This window comes from Dreissena polymorpha, chromosome 15 (genome assembly GCF_020536995.1).
Source record: "Dreissena polymorpha isolate Duluth1 chromosome 15, UMN_Dpol_1.0, whole genome shotgun sequence".
In the NCBI taxonomy this organism is placed as follows: Eukaryota; Metazoa; Mollusca; class Bivalvia; order Myida; family Dreissenidae; genus Dreissena; species Dreissena polymorpha.
The window spans coordinates 21,754,988-21,776,743 of record NC_068369.1 but is presented as its reverse complement, the minus strand read 5'-3'; the positions used below and the strand labels follow the sequence as shown (position 1 = coordinate 21,776,743).

General features: G+C 35.1%; 1 protein-coding gene across 4 annotated transcripts in view; it reads left to right on the top strand.

Moving 5' to 3' along the window:
• LOC127860906 (dual oxidase maturation factor 1-like) overlaps positions 1-21,756 on the top strand; it is a 53,247-nt gene that overhangs the window by 6,433 nt on the left and 25,058 nt on the right. For 3 of the 4 annotated variants that reach the window (XM_052399215.1, XM_052399218.1, XM_052399216.1), the window contains exons 2-3: positions 8,602-8,764; positions 20,159-20,216. In XM_052399215.1, coding sequence (XP_052255175.1) covers positions 8,602-8,764; positions 20,159-20,216 — 221 coding nt within the window. Of the gene's footprint in view, positions 1-3,976; positions 4,039-8,601; positions 8,765-20,158; positions 20,217-21,756 lie in introns of those variants that run through there. The other variant, XM_052399217.1, reaches the window with a different exon arrangement.

The following is a 21,756-nucleotide window of genomic DNA, read 5'->3' as shown; positions in this document are numbered from 1 at the left end:
CTTATTTCAACCACTATAAATAACTATCGTTATTGAACTCTTTGTTTTAGTTGTGGTTGCAAATGTTCAGCCCAATTGATGCGCTTCCTCACTTTAGGCTTCTTTATACTGAAGAATGCTCATGATAAATATAGGATCTGGCACAAGTTGCCATATCATACCATATTTTATTAAACGAGTTCAGGAATTTTGTTAGTAAGCGAGCCTTTGGCGAGCTTACTAACGAATTTTCTGGACGAGTTAAATAAAATATGGTATAATATGACAACGAGTGTCAGATCTTTTTATCAAATGCTTTGATATGAGCAAATTAAATAAATATTTACGCAAACATAATGATAAATCCCGAATGTTGTTTAAATTTCGTGATGTCATTTGACGTTGCAACGTCATTTCAGCAAAATAAATAAATGCGATTGGTCAATAAACGAAAACTAAGCCAATGAAAACGCTTTTAAATGGTTTATTACACATGTGTAATATATACGGAATATTACGCTAGTCAATTGTTCCAAGAGTTTGTATTCAGTCGAGTGGCTTGTGTGATGACGTATCACACGAGAAGCGGAGCCTCGAGTGTGATGCGAAATAACACAAGACACGAGACTGAAAACAAACTCTTGGAACAATTGACTAGGGTAATATTCCTTTTATTATATACACAACTAACGAAAACAGTTAACAATTGTATTTTTGCTTTAACAAAACTGACAAAACAATAACTTCAACGGTACGCCATAGTAAAACGCGTATGAATACAGTTTATGTAAATTACCGTGTAAACATTTGAACCGGGAAAACACAGGGTTCCGACACGCTTACCTTAATGACATCGTTAATCCAATGTTTATACATGTAACAACTAAGTTGATATGATTCGATGTTTATAACAAAAGCGTTGAAACGATATGCACTTCCACTTCTATTCTTCCATGTCTCTATCGAAACTTATTTTAAACCACACTATCTTATTGTATTCCTATCGAAATTTATATTGATGCATGATAAACACACACTCTGAAAAACGTTCTGCATTCGTTTGTTTTAAACAAATAGTTAACTGTTAAAAAAACACCACGCCCGACTGTATTTAAATTCCAGAGAGTTTAAATGAAACTATTGTATTTCGTCATATAAATGACGTCACACGATGTACTACGTAATATATTGCGTAATATGGGGGTTTCCTATTTTCGGTGCGCGCTATGTGACGTCATTAAATGGATCGAAGAAAGTAGTCCGGCTAGTATGGCAATACGGAATCGGAAACAGCGAGTAGCGTAATACGGGATTTTTTATTTCAACGATTGATACAACCTGTATTTTGTTAAAAGCATTAAACAGGTATATAATTAAAAAATATATGTAATTGTTGTATTACATCGGAAACAGGGTATAGCATGTGATACACATAGCTTATACTTTTTACATTCAGCGTAGTTTTGATTAAAATGACGTTGTATTGGATCTTCAATTTCTACAAATGAATGTCACGCATTCGCTCAATTTTTATAAATTCAAATGGATACCATATTGTTTTGATTGCGTCATTGATACGCGCGGATGAATGTACTTAAAAGCATAATGCAAATTCAATATTTTCAAGTATAAACATTCGTTTTATAAATAAAAAAGGAAATATCATCTTTTTTAGAATTTAAACCGTATAAGCGATCAATTTGCCCCTTTAGGAGAATTAATTAACGCCTGCACGAATGCAGCGAAATGATAACGTCAATCCAAATGCTTACAAACAAGGCAGGATTTCTTAGCCCTACCATGCAACGTTCCCTATTGCCAATTTATCCTTAAATGTTCGCAATGATCCTTCGCCGTTGTTATCGGGAATCGAACTTGATTTTTCGATGTCGCAATATTTCAATATCAAACAATCCTTTACGGTTATCCATCGCAAATATCGAGCATGTTATAAGGCTAACGTTTACTCGGAAAAGAACAATCATGCACAAACGCACGTATCCGTAAACAATATGACACACCACATTTTGCCTTCTCAAAACAGCAAAAAGCGTCGGCTCGCGGGAAATTTGATGTCATACTGTTAAAGAAGAGATTTACATGTCATTTGCATGCATACATATGGAAGTGTAAATGTAAAATTCAACAACAAAGGCTTTTGCTGTTTTTGCAACTTAAATTAACCTGTCCGCACTAGCTATTTGTTTGGATTGATGGTCAAATAATCTTTACATCATACAACATTAATATCGTTCAGCGGTTATCTGAAATTTCAGGGATCCGTTCTGTTAAAAGATATCCGATTATTTTGAATATAAACACTAACAAAATAGCTGTATGCCTTTATTTGTAGTATATGCAACTTTGAATGCATTAAGTACTGGCATTACAGACGTTACCAATTTGAAGAAGGATCAAATTATTTAAGATAACGGAAACAGTACACAATTTTTGCAGCTTTAAATATAGTAGGTAAACACCCCTTATATTGCAGTCTTTACAAGACATTTGAAATAGATTAATGGTTGACCTATCATGTATTGATTTTAATGCCAATCTTATGTACGGAAGATCGTGGCGGTTATTTATTGAATATTTATGTTTACCCAAAGACAATCATTAACGGAATTTTAGGTAAAAGCCCCTTTTATTGCAGTCTTACAAGACATTTGATATAGATTAATGGTTGACCTATCATGTATTGACTTTAATGCCAATCTTTTGTACGGAATATTGTGGCGGTTATTTATTGAAGATTTTTTTTTGCCCATAGACAAACATTAACTGAATTTTAATCAAACCTCTCCAAGTAATAACAAATACACTGGTAAGACAGTATTAGCTGAGCCATTTATCTGAATTTAGTAGCTTTATTTCCAATATTTTCACTGCCAGTAAAGTTGACATTCCTATTATAGGTATTGCGTTTATCTCCTAAGCGGTCAACGGTGTTGACATAGAGATAACTATTATGCAATAAACTTTCAATTTTAATATACAACATTTAAGTTAAAATATATAATGCATGCATCTATTGCATATTGCATACAAGAAGCAAAATTCACAGTAAACATGAATAAGAATGGTAGAGGTACCAACATCCAAAAAACTATTTGTCCGTCAGTTTCTTCATATATTTGGAAAAATGCATAAATGCGTTGTTGTTTTTTACATTAATTTGAATATTGATTGTGCAACATTTCGGTATTTTTTATTTCGATGTCAGCATATCATCTAGGTAAAAGGCCAATGAATGACGATTTACTCTAGCTTCCAGAATTATTGTGTGTTTTTTAATTTATGTAACATACATTTTTTATCTTTACATTGTAAATCAGCTGCATTACTTGTAATGTAACTTTAAACTTTATTTTTGCGTCGCCGAAATTACAAGACGTACGCATGTCTGGATGCCTATGCAACCAAAACAAAGCGTGAGTCTGTCGCTTATCTGCATACCTTGTAATACTTTGCGAACCCAGTGACCCGTCTGCTTTCTGGGTGCAAAACTGTTGACCTTGAAACCACATAATGCGCATGTTTTCATTCCACAGTTAAATCGGTCATCAATTTTACTATGATTTATTGTGATAATACGTGCACGTTTTTTTGTCATGGTCATTGCACATTTTCTTCTGCTTCTATAAACGTCAAAGAACCATAGTGTTTGTATGATACATCAAAGCTTATTTAATGTTTGATAATTTTGAATGGTCGGTTGTGTAGATTTATATCATGCGAATCGAAAAAAGTATTTAATTGGCACACTTTTTACATACGTTTAAATCTTTAATTAAAAAGTTAAAATGGTGTAACAAATTGTATTCGTTTTGTTTTGTTCCTTTTTTTTTTGTTATGACTTTTGACAGTTTTGAAAAGTACTTCAGACATAACACGGCTTTTGGTTAACCTTCTTCCAATTCCCTGAATAATCTGGTTTGCTAATACCTAATGCATTTACGTATGCTAAACAGCGTCAACGTCCCCTCTTGCATCAGAGATATGGGAGAGAATGGCCGTACAAATTATTGCATAACCAATGCCTACAAAAGTAAAGAGGTAGGACTTAAAACTTTTATTCAGGAGTACCTTTGCTCGTGCAGCTGAAGTTTCATGTTGTGTATATTTCTTGTTGTAATGTGAGACAATGACGCACAGTTGCAACAGTTCACTGTCATAAACGATAGAGCCGATGCTTTCAGTATAACATATCTTCTGTTGTCGAAGCGCTTTGTAGGAGTTTTACTTTAATTTGCACACAGTGTAATTTTGTGGCTGTATTTCTTCATCAACGTTCCTTATTTTAACTCCAACGCACATCCATAAATGATTAATGCCACGTGCAAGAGGAAACTGTCAATGTGATGTATTGATGATTTCGTGATTCATTTACACATTTTAAATTTCGAATTTAGTTTATACGACAGCCCGCTTAAGCATGAATGCTAATTTTCTCCACCACCATGTGTCGAAATCCTTCAATACTGCGGTTTATTGTCGCTTTTATTGGACCCTGTACTTCGTACTAGTATTTACTTTAACAAGCATTAAAACATACAGACTTAGAGAAATACAATTGCGGAGCGCCATGCGAAAAATAGTGTTATGTAGCAAGCGCCTTTGCAGCTTCAGATAAGCCTGCGTTGTCGCGCAGTCTGGTCAGAAGCTACCTCGTCCGCCAATGATACAAATAACCCTTGCGTGATGTTGTAGCAGATAGGGTTACTCCTGACTTGACTATGTGGACACGGCATATGACGATTTTAGAATGACGCGGCTTAAACATTGATATAAAACATCGTTCTTAGTAAATTGAGGCTTGTCGCGCAAGCTTTGGCATATAAAAATTCAAACTTTCTGGATCAAACCTCATTAATACATTATGTGTTAAACAAATCGAGATCACGGGATCCATTTCAAGACTAAAATTCAAATACAGAGCAAGTTCATTTACTTGTTGGACATAAATAAACAACATCTATGCCACATACAGTGAATGAGGGGGTCTAAAGTGATACTACTGACCGGCCAACGGCCTTGACCTTTTTAAGGTGTCTTTACGACAAATGGCACACGTATGCATTTTAATACTGATACATTGCCCATTCCCGATGTAGTTGTACGAAGTCAGTTCGGTGTACATTTATATTAAACTTATTGCGTCCATCTGTATTCATAGCCCATGTAATTAACTGCCTGATACGAATGATTGTTTCATAATTCCAAAGGCATATACATTTAGTATGACTACGTATTTATTATTGCTGAAAAAAACCATTTAATAATCTGCACTTGGGCATCAATATATTCGTAGCTGAATTTTGACACATTTCTTTCATTTAGTAAAGGCTTATATATGTGTAACTTGTCAAAGCTAAAATTAATACTATTAGCAACGAACGAAAGAAAACATAACTTTCAACTTGTAATATGTAACTTGTTAAAGCTAAAATGTCTACTACTATTAGCAATCGAACAGAACGAACTAAAGGAAACATAACTTACAACGAATCTTGCTTTTAATGAAATCGCAGCGTTAGCCTTTGACATACATAAAACTTTAAAAAAAAATAATTTATTATATATTTGATTGCTCTATGAGATATAGTTTTCATTAGTTAATACAATGACAAATCATAAAACATAAAAAAAAAACAATTATAAATACCTGGAACAGCGTACGCGTTAATTAATGTTATATTTATAAGTTTAACCTGTAATTGGGACACGTTAAATGCACATGTAAGTGACTGTGTAAATTGAGTTTAACGAGCTACATGCATTATAATACTTAATATGAACTAATAATCGAAATGTACTCACCATTTCGCGGTGCCCGAAGCCTGTTTTCATTTCTTGCAGTAAATAAAGTTTGATGTGTCATTGTATTAAAAAAAGTAATCAAGAAACCACTTTTAAAGTATGTTCGTAGATTACATCAAGTGTTTTGAGAGGGGCGATCGTGCTTATTTGTATCGCTCTCAACACAAATTTAACACGTTTCGTTAATTTACATCAAACTGGCTTCCTTGGGGGCTATTGTCTATTCAGCAAAACACGTGTTGTACTTGAGGTTACATCGGATATCGTACAGCAAAACACGTGTTGTACTTGAGGTTACATCGGATATCGTACAGCAAAACGCGTGTTGTACTTGAGGTTACATCGGATATCGTACAGCAAAACACGTGTTGTACTTGAGGTTACATCGGATATCGTACAGCAAAACGCGTGTTGTACTTGAGGTTACATCGGATATCGTACAGCAAAACACGTGTTGTACTTGAGGTTACATCGGATATCGTACTGTAATACGTACAATTAACTGGCCACGCGCTTTGATATAAGTCCAGATTGCCTAAAATAGAGACATATTTGGACTCAAACTTCCCTCATAAAATAAGTCAAACAATCACAGCCTTAACACGTATTACTATATATATTTTATCGCTTTAAGAAATCACTTTTCATTTCAATTTTCACAATGAAGAAAATACAACATCATAAACTATAGCCTTACATTTTAATCCTAAAAGCCGCCTTGTAGAAAATAGTTAGTATTTAACGACCGGAATTCAGGAAAGAAAATATAATAAAAATCCAGTACTTTAACGGAAACGTCTGAAACGTTACTGAACATAAATGACGCTCGGCATGATACACAAATGGGCTCATTTGAAAAAAGTTGTTTCACAAAACGTTTGTATGGAGAGGCTTGTATTACTGTGCTACATCAACACTTAAACAGCTTGTTAACTGACGTCCCCATTACGTTACGTGATAAACGCTGAGTAACGCGCATTGACGGAAAAGAAACACACGGCATTGCCCTGTCGAACTGTGCTCAATCAGCAATTTGAAAACAGTCTTAACTGTGCTATGATTTTTTTTTAAATAGGTCTCAAGAAAATAGTATTCGTTGAATAATATGTGTAAAGATATGCAAAATGGCAGTCACGTCTATGTATGGTTATATGACAAGCTGAGAGTGTATATGATAAATTGTGTGTAATTATAGTGACGTGTAGGGGAGACGGTTTAATTGTTTATTTATAATATGCTATTATAGGAAATATGATAATTCTGATATATTATACTTGCATTTGTCAATCAGAAATATTGCTAATATTAATAATTGGTAATAAACATGTATGTCGACGGCAAAAGTAAATCTGAATTCTATGTGAGTGGTGCTATCTATGGATTTTAAAATATCAACGCTAGTAAAATTGCTAGAGCATAGAGTACTATTGTGAAGAAAAACGTGTATTTAGTGTTTGAATTTCGTTCAGCGATAAACTTTGAAATGAATCATGTTGTCACCAACATTAAGGTGAATAACAGCATAACAGTTGATGGAAATAGCACACATGGGTAAGATGATATTAAACTAAAAAATGACAATTATATATCCTTCTTTTCTATTGTTTCATCCATTCCTATAGATTCATCCACCCCCTTATTTTGGTAATTATGACATATTTCTGATAAAACTTAAGTTAGTTATGCTTATTTAAAACAATCTATAACATAGATGTTGTAATTTGGTTAAAAACATGTGAATTTTGAAAAAAAGGGAAAAATTAAATTTAGGTAGAAATAAAGTAAAATCAGCTACACATGCTGTGTAAATACCAATAATTTTGAAAATATATATGTTTAAACAGTAATTTTGTGTTTATTAGTCTATATGTATATTTATTTATTGACTTATGTCCAAATTACTTACAAAGTTTTATGTTTTCCTATAAAAATGATGACTGAACAGATTGATAGGAAAGACAAATTAGGTTGCTAGGGTGCGCACATAGAATTGGCCTGTTACTGAGGAAATACCTGCGTTGTAAATTATTTTGCCATACATTTGTGGGGAAGATATAAAATGTTTAATTAAATGTCTCACTTGTGCTGAAAATCTTTTCATTCAGTAGAAAAAGTCGATTTCACTCTTAAGTGGTCGAATATACAGGAAAAGAAGCTATGTTTGCAATAAAGATTTGGATCAATTATAACATAAATATATGCATACGTACTATGAAAAATGAGGCCATGGTCGTTTTTTATAAATATATAAAAACAAATCTATTATAAAGTGTTTTTTTAGGATTGAGATATTCATTAGTTAGTATTAGCTTATCAATTATCTTTAACATGGGCGAAATATTTTTATATCTTTACCATAGTTGTTTAGACATGTGGGTTAATTTTATTCATCATTATCATCATCGTCACCGCCACCATCCTATAAAAACAATGTAATATAGTTAATGGCACATGCTACTAAAACATGATGCAATCGTACACCTTCGTATGAGTTAAATATATTTGGACGATTGGGCTGACAAGCAATTCAATAAAGACAATTAATAAAACAACATTTTTGTTTGTATTCCATGATTATAATGATCTATACTCAAGACACGCGGAGCGAGTTGAGGCTGAAGCCGTTGTATCTTGTAAACAATTTCTATGCTCAACACTAACAGTTGATGAATCAACATCCGACTCAAATACATGATCTTTCTAAAGGAAGGCGCCCAGTTATTTTAAACGTAACATATTTAAAACTAAACAATTCTGGCCGGATGTATTATGTCTCTATCTCACTCTTTCCATTTACAGCATGCCGTGGTTCACAGCATTTCGTGGCAACTTTGGCAACGCATATTACGGCGAGTACCGGACGTCCGTCACTGCGGACATCTCGTTCGCCGCCACCGCTTACACGTGCGTCCTAATCTCCATAGCTGCCATAGTGGCCGCGGCCGGTATCAGAGGCCGAGAGGTGAGTGTGCATGGTGTGAAATTATTGTATACGTTTAACTCTTATTTTTATTTTGCGATGTTCTTGTCGTTTTTTTAGTTTTCTACTACTACTTCTACTACTGCTACTACTACTACTACTACTACTACTACTACTACTACTACTACTACTACTACTACTACTACTACTACTACTACTACTACAACTACTACTACTACTACTACTACTACCACTACTACTACTACTACTACTACTACTACTACTACTACTACTTCTACTACTACTACCACAACTACCACTACTTCCACTACTACCACTACTACCACTACTACCACTATTACCACTACTACCACTACTACCACTACTACCACTACTACCACTACTACCACTAGTACCACTACTACCACTACTACCACTACTACCACTACTATCACTACTACCACTACTACCACTGCTACCACTGCTACTGATATTCGAATATTCGTTTGTCATTATTCGAATATTATCGAATATTCGATTTTTAAACCTTATATTAAAATGTCCGAATTTATGACCGTCCGGAGCAAACTATTCCTGATTGCCACAAATGCCACTATAAATCGTATCTTATGTGCAGCTTTGAAAAACAGGATCGAGTAAAAAAAAATAAGATCATTGATTATTATGCTCTTTTTAAAATAAATACTGTTTAGTTTCATTAGATGTAAGATATTTCAGGAAAGCACATAGCCGTACTTCTATTTTATTTCAATACTTATAATTGATCTGGATTAAGTTCCATAATATGTATGCTTTTGGTTTCGCTATTTTTTTCTGGTATAAAGAACCTTTTAAGAACGATTTAATTGGTTTAGATTTGAGAAACTAAATTCTGATTAGATAATCATTGATTTGCATATATGGATAACGAAATATGCCATTTCTCGACGGGACAGTCCCGCCAGTTTGGTGATTGTTCCAGCGTCCCGATATGAGACAATTTGTCCAGTTAGTCGTTAAAACGTTCTTTAAATTCACAATAAAATTCGCTATTCAAGCTTTGTCTCAGTCTGGCTAAAAGTTACCATCGCTATATATATAATCCCTTATTGCCCCCTATTGACAACCAACTTCTACTTCTCGAGTGCAACATTACCGGTATGTTAGGCGTAGACAGCTCTGTTAGACTGCATTTAAGATTAAAGGTTAACCAATCGCGAGAAAACATCACCATTTACAAAGCTTTAACAATGTTTTGTTTTCTGTACTTTTCAATATGCATAAGGTACAGCAGGCTTAGTGAACAAAGCAATAAGTAGACTTATCAACTATGTAAGAATGTAAATATATTTTGTTAAATCTATGTTACCAGACCATCACCCCATTGGTGCAAAAAGGTACCATGTTCACATTTTGGCTATTGCTTTAAGGAACAATGATTGTGTATGGGTCAACTTTATTTTACGAAATATTTTATGAAATATTCGTTGATTTTGAGTGTTAATGGGGCTTTAAATAATGTCTTATACCAAGTTTCTGACTACAACGAGCATGGTGTCCATTAGTTATTAGGTAACGAGTGGCCGCTTTGGTTTGCTTTGAGTTTATGAAGATTTTCTTTCATTAAGTTCTTAAAAACGTCCACCTCTCGGTCACTAAAGGGTTTAGCCCGTTTTTCGCTTATTTCTTTTGTGACAGAGTAAGAGGCCATATTGGACAATGTTCATCTGAAAAATTCCGCGAAAACGACGTCATTTTCAGGGTTGCATTGTTGGTAATTTTACTGTGGTAAGTTAACAAAGTTCAATGGTAAGGTTACAACGAAGTAACCATCGTTTATACAAATACAATTATCTTGCGGTAACATAACCATGTAAATAACTGCGTTAATCAAGTAACTAAAGTTAATATTAACCACTGTTTATACAATTGACCGCTGAGGTTAAAAAACCTGTCAAAACACATTTTTTTTTAATGTTTATCAACATACGTAAATGCTTTACATAAATTTACTTTCATTTTCGACTGATTTTCAGAAAACAGTTTGTACATATTGCATAACTATGAATTGATAGTAAATCGACGATTAGTCCCTCTCCTTATACCATCCCGTCTGCCAATTATCATCTCGTTCATTGATGGAAGCTGTTATCAAAGCAATGACTTATAATGGAAACCAAAACTGCGACTTTGCACATGTACTCATAACTTTTTGGAAGTATATTTGCATAAAAATAGAATATTCGAATATGAATTTTGGATTCGAATATTCGGCCGATTTTCGAATATTCGGATATTCGGTCCCATTCCTAATTTTTAGTCTAAAGGAAGTCTCTTCTAAGCGAAAATCTCATAAAGGCGGAAAGTGTCTTCCTTGATAAGCCTTTGCGGACTGCACAGGCTACTCTGTGACGTCATTTTACGCACGTATTAAACTTCTTTTCACAATGGAGGTTCAAATACATCTTTGTCATTTATTATGTTCAATATCATCAAAAAACACAATTATCATCGCTTTGGTCAGATCCTCATGCTGAGAAGTAGCGAAATAATACCAGCATTACAGCGATATATAAACGAGCATACACATGTATCTAGTTTTCTTTGCTTATGCCAACAACATTACAGTTGTCGCCTAACCTACGTATGCTGTCATTAAATAACGCATTGCTCTATATTGTCTTTAACCGACTATTCGTTTAAGGTCTGTCCCACGGTTTAACGTTGGTTTAAAGTTGCGTTTGTCAAATCATCGACTATTTAAATTATGAATCGGAATGTGCTATTAGCATTAACGATGCTGCGGAATGCATAAGTCATTAAACGACTACATTTTTCATCTTAACACCTGATTAAATTGCAATTAAATTTCAAATGTAGTTCGAATGATGAATGATGCATTTGTTTTGCAGCATAAAATCTTCCACTGATGAAACATTTGATGCACAACTGATCAGCGAAAATCAATTTCTTTCCTATTGGTATAAAATGATGTTTTAAGCGATTAACACGATCGCATTGACAGTTTAATTTTGAATGTGTTTGTGCTGGTATCTTGTTATTCTACAAACGCAAGTGTTGACATCAAGACCTAGTGAAGCATTTGCAATAAACAATTTAAAACGTCATTACTTTCGAATTTTACCAAGCTACTGGAATGCAATCGATACATTCCTGTTCTGTCGCATACAAATTTAATTTATTTTCGCATTGACACCCATTCAACCACATTAACATAGTTACATCTTCATCATTGAGCAACATTAATCTATGTGACATACTTATATCCCCGCGAAAAGCAGGTAGGGGTTTTGCGTAGCAAACAATATTTCCGTCAGTGTCTCATTTAAATCTAAGTTAGGCAAAATTGAAAAAACGTATACATCACTGCTAAATTGTGGCAGCTTTACCGTTGTTAAATCAATCTTTATAGCAGTGTGTAGCGCCGTTAAATGTCGCATCGCCGTTATATGTCGCAGGCTACGAGATTTGTCGCAATATTGACGATAAATGTCGCAAGGAACGATACATGTCGGAAATCCTAATGACGATATATGTCGCAACTTTAACGATGAATGTCGCAAACATTTCAACTGCCGATATATGTCGCAACCTTAACGTTAAATGTCGCACACCTTTGTAAGTCATGTTAAACATGAAAAGTTGAAGTAAAAATAACTAGAAATGGCGCGGCAGAGGCCGACGCGTATCCCCACGCCGAATGTTTGACCTAGGTGTGCCCCAGGGTTGGTAATGGGGCCATGCATAGCTGAGATTGACCGTATTGTCATAAGAGAAGTTCATCATCAATTAGAAGTGAATTGGTGTAGAAATGAAGAAGTTATAGTAAAAGGCAATTTTGGGTGGGTGTGACATATGTGGGCAGGGCGCCCCAGGGTTGGTAATTGTGCCATGCATAGTTGAGATTGACCGTATTGTCATAAGAGAGGTTCAGTATCAATTTGAAGTGAATCGGTGTAGAAATGAAGAAATTATAGTAAAAGGCAATTTTGGGTGGGTGTGGTCTATGTGGGCGGGGCGCCCCAGGGTTGGTAATGGGGCCATGCATAGTTGAGATTGACTGTATTGTCATAAGAGAAGTTCAATATCAATTTGAAGTGAATCGGTATAGAAATGAAGAAATTATAGTAAAGGCAATTTTGGGTGGGTGTGGTCTATGTGGGCGGGGCCCCAGGGTTGGTTATGGGGCCATGCATAGTTGAGATTGACCCTAATGTCATAAGAGAAGTTCAGTATCAATTTGAAGTGAATCCGTGTAGAAATGAAAAAATTATAGTAAATGGAATTTTTTGGTGGGTGTGGCCTATGTGGGCGGGCGCCCCAGGGTTGGGATTGGGGCCATGCATAGTTGAGATTGACCCTAATGTCATAACAAAAGTTCAGTATCAATTTGAAGTGAATCCGTGTAGAAATGAAAAAATTATAGTAAATGGAAATTTTTGGTGGGTGTGGCCTATGTGGGCGGGGCGCCCCAGGGTTGGGAATGGGGCCATGCATGGTTGAGATTGACCGTATTGTCATAGGTGAGGTCCAGTATCAATTTGAAGTGAATCGGTGTAGAAATAAAGAAGTAAATGTAAAATAACCTAAAAAAATGAGTGATAATTTCTGACGCGGCCCCACCCCAACCCCTATAACTTTTGACCCAGGGGTCAGATCAAAATTCCAAATAGTGCCGGGTCGCACATATGCTCATAGCTACCATGTGTGTAAATTTCAAGGTTCTAGTGCTTTTAGTGTAGGAGGAGATAGTGGCCAGGACGGACGGACAGACGGACGGACGGACGGACGGACGGACGGACGGCGGAGATCACCACAATATCCCCACCTTTTTTTCAAAAAGCGTGGGGATAACTAAAACTTTAAGGTAAGATTACCCGACGAGGTTCTTTGGGCCGACTTCCATCACAATGGTCAGTTTTAGTTAGCATTTTAATAAATTTCCATTAAGTCTAATGCCCAGGGTTGCGAGAGAATTTACATATTTTACTTGCATATATTAAGTTAACCCTTAAATTTTATGTAGTGTCATTTTAATATTCAGGGTTGCTCATGCATTGAAAATTATTTTTATATCTTGAGGAAAAATATTATTGTTATGAGTTTTCACCAAATTTAATGTTCAAAGCAAGTCGCAATATTTAGCTTACCAGGATTTTTTTTTTAAATCTTGTATACAATATATTTTGCTTAATAAAAGAAAGAAAATTACTACCAATCTTGTGCTATATATATAGATATAAAGTCTATGATTTTTTTGTTCGATTATTTATGCGTGAAAAAAACGCATGGGTAATAATACACGTATTGTAAAATCGTTACCATGCGCTATTTATAGAAATATTAACTACTTAATTTACAAAATCCGAGTTTTTTTAGAACGTACAATACTCGTTTTACAAAGAAATTAAACGTTAGCCAATGTAGTAATTGCATCTCGGGTGGCGTCAGGTATTCCGAATCAAGCCACTTATTCCGAATCGCAATACTGGTGGTATTTTGTCTCATCAACCTTGTAAAAGTATTGAACAGGCTTTACCATTTTTGGTTCTTCATTCCACTTTTATTGCACGTCAATTTGATTGTATTGTGTTATAACTGGCGCTGCACTTAGACGTTGTCTTATATTTTGTTTGATAGGTGGATTTTCATGTACATTTAGCTTTCTAGAGCGCCACACACATGGAAACGCAAATCAGCTTTGTATGGAAGCGTGACGCTTGTATGTAAGTGAAGTTACCAATGTATCCGATTGAGGTAATATACCGTTATTGAAGCATGTCTCTTTAAATCGTAAAAAAATAACAACTTATTCGGTCGATTCACCATATTTTGCTAAAATACCACTTTTAAAATATTTAGATACAGGTCACAAATCCAATGTATGTAGTAAACAGTCACTTTGTCGCTTTTATTATTTTGTTCAATGTCCTGCGCCCATAGCTCAGCAGCCAAATCAAGTCCAAATCAAGATTTTTCTCGAACAATTGACTATCAGATTCTTGTAGAAAACTCAACAACCACCACGCTGATAGTGACGTTCCGTCTGAATTCGTCACATGCACGTGACCATTAATGCACGTAAAAGTTCCTTTTTTTTATTTTAACGTTTATTATTGCATAAAATGTATCTATAATGCCCTCTGGCGGGGTGCAGAAACTTGGCAAAAGGAGGGCTTGAACGGGAGAAATCGTGTATTAACAAGGCGATTCCCTGCTTTGTGTTTTTCATATCCATAAACTGGTCCACGCGCAGTTACTTACCTTAACTTTGTTAATAACACCAGCCTACGACGACTATCCAAGCATAAATGGGGAACTAAATAAGCACCATTTTCTCATGCATGCAGGGATAAAGGCAATGAATATTTAAATCCACTCCAATCAAATTATACCATCTGCACTCTCTTGAAAACAGCTTTATTTAATTGGGAACGTCAATGAAGTTAAGGTTATTTACTCAACACTTTCAAAAGACTATGCTGTAAATGTAAGTGTTTATGTACCTTCAACGTTCCTGCTGTATGCTTGTATACTTCAGTGACAATATGTTGGCAGTAAAAGCCAGTATTAATTTTAAGAAAATTTAGTTGGAACGAAATAAGATAGACCTGTACGAAAGAAACATCTATGAAAACAATTACTTATTCTGACGATATTTTTATCCGTCACAACCAGAAAATTCCAAAATAGTTCCTCATTTCTTACTTTGCGCGGCTGCATTTCAAATTTGCATTAATCCACTGTTTTAACACATTTTAAATCGAAAACTGCCTATCCGAAGGTAAAGCCTCGTCATTTCTGATGATGACCGAGTGAGGCATATGTAAAACACAACCTTGAACTGCATGACGTCATATGAAATAATCGAATAATTTTGTCGATGTCGAATGAACATGACATATTTTTTTGCAATGTTATTTTAATTTATTTTGGTATGTGTGATTTGTTTTGCAATAATACAATTATACACACAAAAATACACATTTTCTCGGACATGATCATCTGCGGACGCTCTCAAAATCCGTTCCTGACCTCTTGCTGCGCACTCGGGCAGGAACGGATTTTTCGAGCGCCCGCAGATGATCATGCCCTCGAAAACGTGTATTATCCCTGTAGTGCCAATGTTTCAGTTGCCAAAAGTTTCATACAAGAGTTTTCCAACCATCAGCTTATACGTGCTAGTAGAACACATGACAGCCACGTGACTTTATCACCGTGAAAGCTGCTTGTCTCATCTACACGTAATTTTGTTATTGTCGTTTGGTTATTGAAACAAAGTCACTGTACGTGAAAAGTCATCCGTCTACACATTTTTATCTAGTGTTTACTGTACATATTGCCCATGAGTCTGAGAGATCATGGACTAAAGACTAACACAAGTCCCTGCAACGTTGGTGTACGTGACAGACCATTAAGCCAATTTGCTTACAGCGCAAGTATTTATATGGTAACTTACAGCGACCAAATTGTAGAAGCCTTAGTCCCAATTAAGAATTTTCCCGGTCTATGGATGAACACGTACTCGAAGAGAACACAAACAAATATAAAGCTGATATAGGCACACGCCATTTGAATTCGTCACGTCCACATGGTCATTAATCCAATTAAGCGTTTGCATAGTTTTTTTTTAACGTACAGTGACCATTTAAGTGGCCAAAAGAAGCAACCGAGAGTTTCCGGACTAAGGCCCTTTATTTGCTTGTACACTACCAGAACATAATCGTTACAACTCAAGTTCTTTACCAGCGAGTGTTTACTGATCCATGGCTAACTCCCCACGGATACTAGCGATACTCACTGCCATCACAAGAAAATCCATCCAGAGTTGGAAGGATTTTTTGTTTAAGTTTTCATTATGAAAAGTAGTATTATTTACTTTAATATTTTGAAAATAGCGTATAAGTTTAGGTTCACTATAAAGAAATACCTTAATTAAAAGAAAAGTAAAAAAAAAACAATTAGTTGGTCGTTGATACTGTAAGACGCAATTAGTGTACCACGTGGCTCAGCTATCATCACGTGGCTGGTTATAACGGCAAGATTTGATATATACAGCTATGCTCGGAACCAGTCAAATCTCCGCGCGGAGGTTAGAACCGCGGGGCTAATACCTGAAGTTCTTACTTTCGGTAAAATTAGCTTTAGTTTGATATATTCGAAAAACAAACGTTTCGCGTGAGACAATTAGTACAGAAGATAGTGCACGAATACACATGATTTAAAGTTTAACGTGGTAAAAGAACCAAGGTAAAATAAGCAATTAATTTTAACACTTTAATATATATCACATTTCATTATTTTGCAAGTGATTATAATCTACCAGGGACATTATTTTAATCAATATGATAACATAGTATCACTTTTACCAGACATCTTGAAAGTGTTCTAGATTTGGGAAACCTATTTATCCGGTTAATGTCGGCTTTGAGTTGAATAAATGTAAACTATATTTTCTGTAACCTCACTAGTCAGTGAACATATCAGGTTATAAAACACAAATTGCGCAAAGTACTTCACTTTATGGCATGTTAATGGGTTCGGGATAGGTGGGTTTGTTACGAAGGGATGTTTAATAATATGTTTTTTATGTCGATATTTTTGGATTTCAGCTATTTTGTAGCCTTTTAGGCGCTGTGTATGTCAATATTATTACGATAGTATCTTTAAATGCGGCACATGTAATAAAATAACCACAAATTTACCATGTTTATTGGAACCTTATAGAAAACATGAATGTCTGAATTAATCAGTTTTAATCAGTCAGCAATACTTAAGGTCATCAAAATGTTATTCAAATAATTATGTTCTTTGGGTAAAAATACTGTGGGAAAGAAAACACATTTTTTTATTGCATTTGAACAAATATGAATATTCATAAAATCCTACTAAAGTTAATAGAACATTTAACAGTATTTATCACTGCTCCTGTATGTACATGCATATAAACGCATGCCCTTATCACACTGTATTTTTTTCCGGACTGTTAATGATGTATTTGCGATTTTAAAATAACTTGACACAACTGATTACCATGTGGAGACAACTTGTTGCACAAAACACCCGTGCCTTAAGCTCCTAGGGTCAAGATGAAACATTAAGATCAAAACGAAAGAATGGCAATTCTACTAGAGGATTTAATTCCGTGACGAGTACGAGTTCAAATTCCAAAAGGATCGGGAGTCTAATAAAACAAAAATACTGAGCACGGAGGATGATCTTTTACACTGTTACTCACCAAATATTTTTATATTCACGAAAGTAAAGGAAATAACTTACAGAAGGCTAAGTTCACTGATAAACGGTGATGAGGTATTTTTCACTAGATTGATACTGTGCAGCGAGTCAGTGACTTAGAATACCGATACCTATATGTTAAGCATTAATTGAAGGCAACGATATTGAAAAAATAAAAAAGAACATATCAGTCTTCAGACAGTTCTTCAGTATTCCAGTACAAACTACGGCATATGCCAGTGCGTCTGCAAAATAGTAATATATTAACTAAGAAAATGATACATGTACTACAGTCATGTAACTAATATACAATATTCAATACAATTTATCGTAATTTGTGTTGCTGTAATATGTTACAGTTTTATCACATCTTACAACCTTGGACAATCTTGATGACAGCAGTCCATTTAGCACAGGAAAATCATCAACTGGCTACTTGAGCCAAGAATTATAAAAATTGATGGGTAAATATTGACCACAACCGACCATTACGGACAATACTGACCGCAACTGACATTTATGGAAAATACTGACCACAACTGAACATTTCGGACAATACTAACGAAAAACTGACCATTCTGGTGGAACCTTGTCGTGTAATCTAGATCTAACCTTAAAGTTTTACTTCAAATTTTATTTTTTTTATTTATGAGCAAAGCTTACAAATAATGCAGACGCAATTTTGCAAATCAGTATGGCTTAGCTACGGAAAGAACCGTAACCCATGACTGCCTGTGTGGATAACTGCAGTAAATTTAGCAGACGACCAATGCTTAAAGCGTTTGCTCTAACCACATCATCTGCCTGTTCTCACTAGTACACTACATGGTGTGTATTTAACAGCTTGTAAGACAACGTTTGCCAGTCTAGTGTTTATCATTGAAATCTGTACATATTGGCTGCTTTCAGGGAAAACGGGGATTAATGCATGTCAACTAAGATTAGCCTGTGCACACTTATTAGCTGCATCAATGATTTGGAAAAAAACACACACATCTCGACCTGTGCTTTAAGACACACTCTTTATAAATTTAAATGGGTTGTGGTCATTTCAAACTTGCGATATTAAAAGCTATAACATAATTTTGAAAACTGAGTTGCGTCTAAGGTTATACCACAGCGAACAAATTCAGTGCCTTCAGCACTTTGATTACATAACTTACAAAGGTGAGCGACATTTATCGTTAATGTTGCGACATATATCGGCAGTTATCGTTTTTGCGACATTAATCGTTTAAGTTGCGACATATATCGTCATAAGGATTTGCGACATGTATCGTTCCTTGCGACATTTATCGTCAACGTTGCGACAAATCTCGTAGCCTGCGACATATAACGGCGATGCGACATTTAACGGCGCTACACAGTGCAAAATAGATAACAACAGCAGATAGCACGATTATTAAAAGAAAAAGTTAATTCAAGACGCTTTAATGTCTAATGTCGGGAAGCTGTCGGGACACGACCTAGATCACAGTTAAGAAAATCGTCACGACTAACTACGTTTAGATTGTTTACCTTTAATTATCGCCATCGTACAATCGCATTGTCGCCATCGTACTATCGCATTGTCGCCATCGTACTATCGCACTATCGCATTGTCGCCCTCTGGATTTTAATTTGTAACCACGATGGCCCTAACGGTATTCAACAGAGCAGAGAATGTAAGCTATCTCGAAGGAACGACTTAGCTAACTCGTGGCCACGAGTTAGTCAGCCGATCAAATTGTTTGTTATGTCAATATAACTTTGACTTATGAGCATCATGGTCGACAGAAACGGAATTCTTCTAGTTTCATATGGTCGTCCATGGTGATCTTTATATAAATGGAAGTAATCATCACTGTTGTCAGAAAGTGAGTGAATTTAATTCATTTACAGTAAAAGCTCGCTTTGGCCAGCTATATTTATGCGTACAGAATATTTGCAAACATGTTACGCAATTTTTGATTAGCTGACTAACTCGTTCCCTCGAGAAAGCTAAAATTCTCTCCTCTTTTGTTTAATGCACCCCTCCTGTATTTACTGCACCACTCTTTTTTAAATCGCACTCCTCTTTTATTTAGATTTACACTCCTTTTTTTCTATCTCGAGGCCACGAGATAGAAAAAAGAGGAGTGAATGTCACCTCTATGCCACCGTATAGATGAGATAATAAGATGTTTTGTCCCGTTTCAGAGGTGGTACACTTTGGTCCGTCTTACATACAGTTTGGCCGTAGGAAGCATAATTCTGGGTATGTAATATATGTTTTATGAACTCCACTTTTAAAGGATCTTGTTAAAAGATTTTCGTTTTTGTGAAAATTACATTACATTTTATGTAAAATAATTTTCTAACAAAACTGTAATATCTGAAATAGTTTTCAATAGTTGCGATCAAAAGGCAACATATTAAAAAAATCTGCATTCCCGGGGGACTAACTCGGTACCCCTGGAAGCAAAAACTAAAGCGCATCCACAATTTAACGAAGGTTTTTGAATAAGATTGTTGTGTTAACGCAGTCGGCAGTGCATGTTTTAGCAAAACTTTCTATGAAAAGCGTTACAAAAGCTTTATTTTTTCCGACTTCGATTGATTACTATCAACAAGTGAACATATATTTAAAACATTGTTCTTAACCAGAAGTGTTATTTTGTTTGCTGAATAATATACAAACATTCTTGTTTTAATCAATGACTTGTTTGTCATTTTGCCTTAACTGTGAACGAGTAACAAAATTGAGGGGGTCATATATCCATACATCCGACTATCTTTACATCCGCAAAATTAAAACCCTGATCACAGTCATTGGGCAAACATATGAGGAAGGCATGAAACCGAATAACTAACACACATTTAAAAAAAGGAAAAATGAAGTCCGCTTGTAACAAATTCGAGCGGACCATACACTTATCATCGTGGCTGTATCCGAATTTTGTCAATCTGCAAACAGGCAACTAAGGCAATAGATAGGGACAATATTTAAGTGCAACATCACATCAATAATATTTAATAATGTTAATTATATTACATGGAGACTATACACAATAATATTACCGTCCATTGAAATCAAAGAAAGGTAATCACGAACGTGTAAATAATATAAGGTCACATGACATTCCTGGCTGTCAATAATGTCGATGGCTATAATTGTTGAATTAAGTAAACGTTTGCGATTTCTCTCCGAATCCGAATAAATAAAGTGGTGTGGGCAGGTCAAATATGAGTTTAAATAAAGTACAAGATAAGTATTGATGCAAAGCATCAAAGGGCGTCGGGAATTTCAGTGTAAAAGGCACTCAATGAAGTTACATGGAACGATTTTTTTTCTACTGTAAATATAAATATATTGGCCGATTATTTTAAACAAAATAGAAAAAGACAATGGTATAACCATTATCTATGATTTTGTGTTATAACCCCCAAATAACCATTATCTATGAGGTTGTGTTATAACCCCCAAATAACCATTATCTATGATTTTGTGCTGTAACCCCCAAATATTTTATAGTTCATTTTATTTACATTGGTTTCCCTTTTTTTACTGGCACCCGTGTGCAGTTTTCATTAATGGAACAGAACTGTGTAGATTTAAAAAATCTGCTTCATCTTGTAAGCGTAATTTCATATTTTTCTCAACTTCAAGGGGAGATGATTCTGAACGTACGACCCCCCCCCCCCCCCCAACACTCTCACACATATATTTCATGGGCATAATAAAACAAAAATGGTTGCAATAAAACAGCATATTTATTTTAACTAAAATGTCTACATCAAAACAAAAAGTTAACATA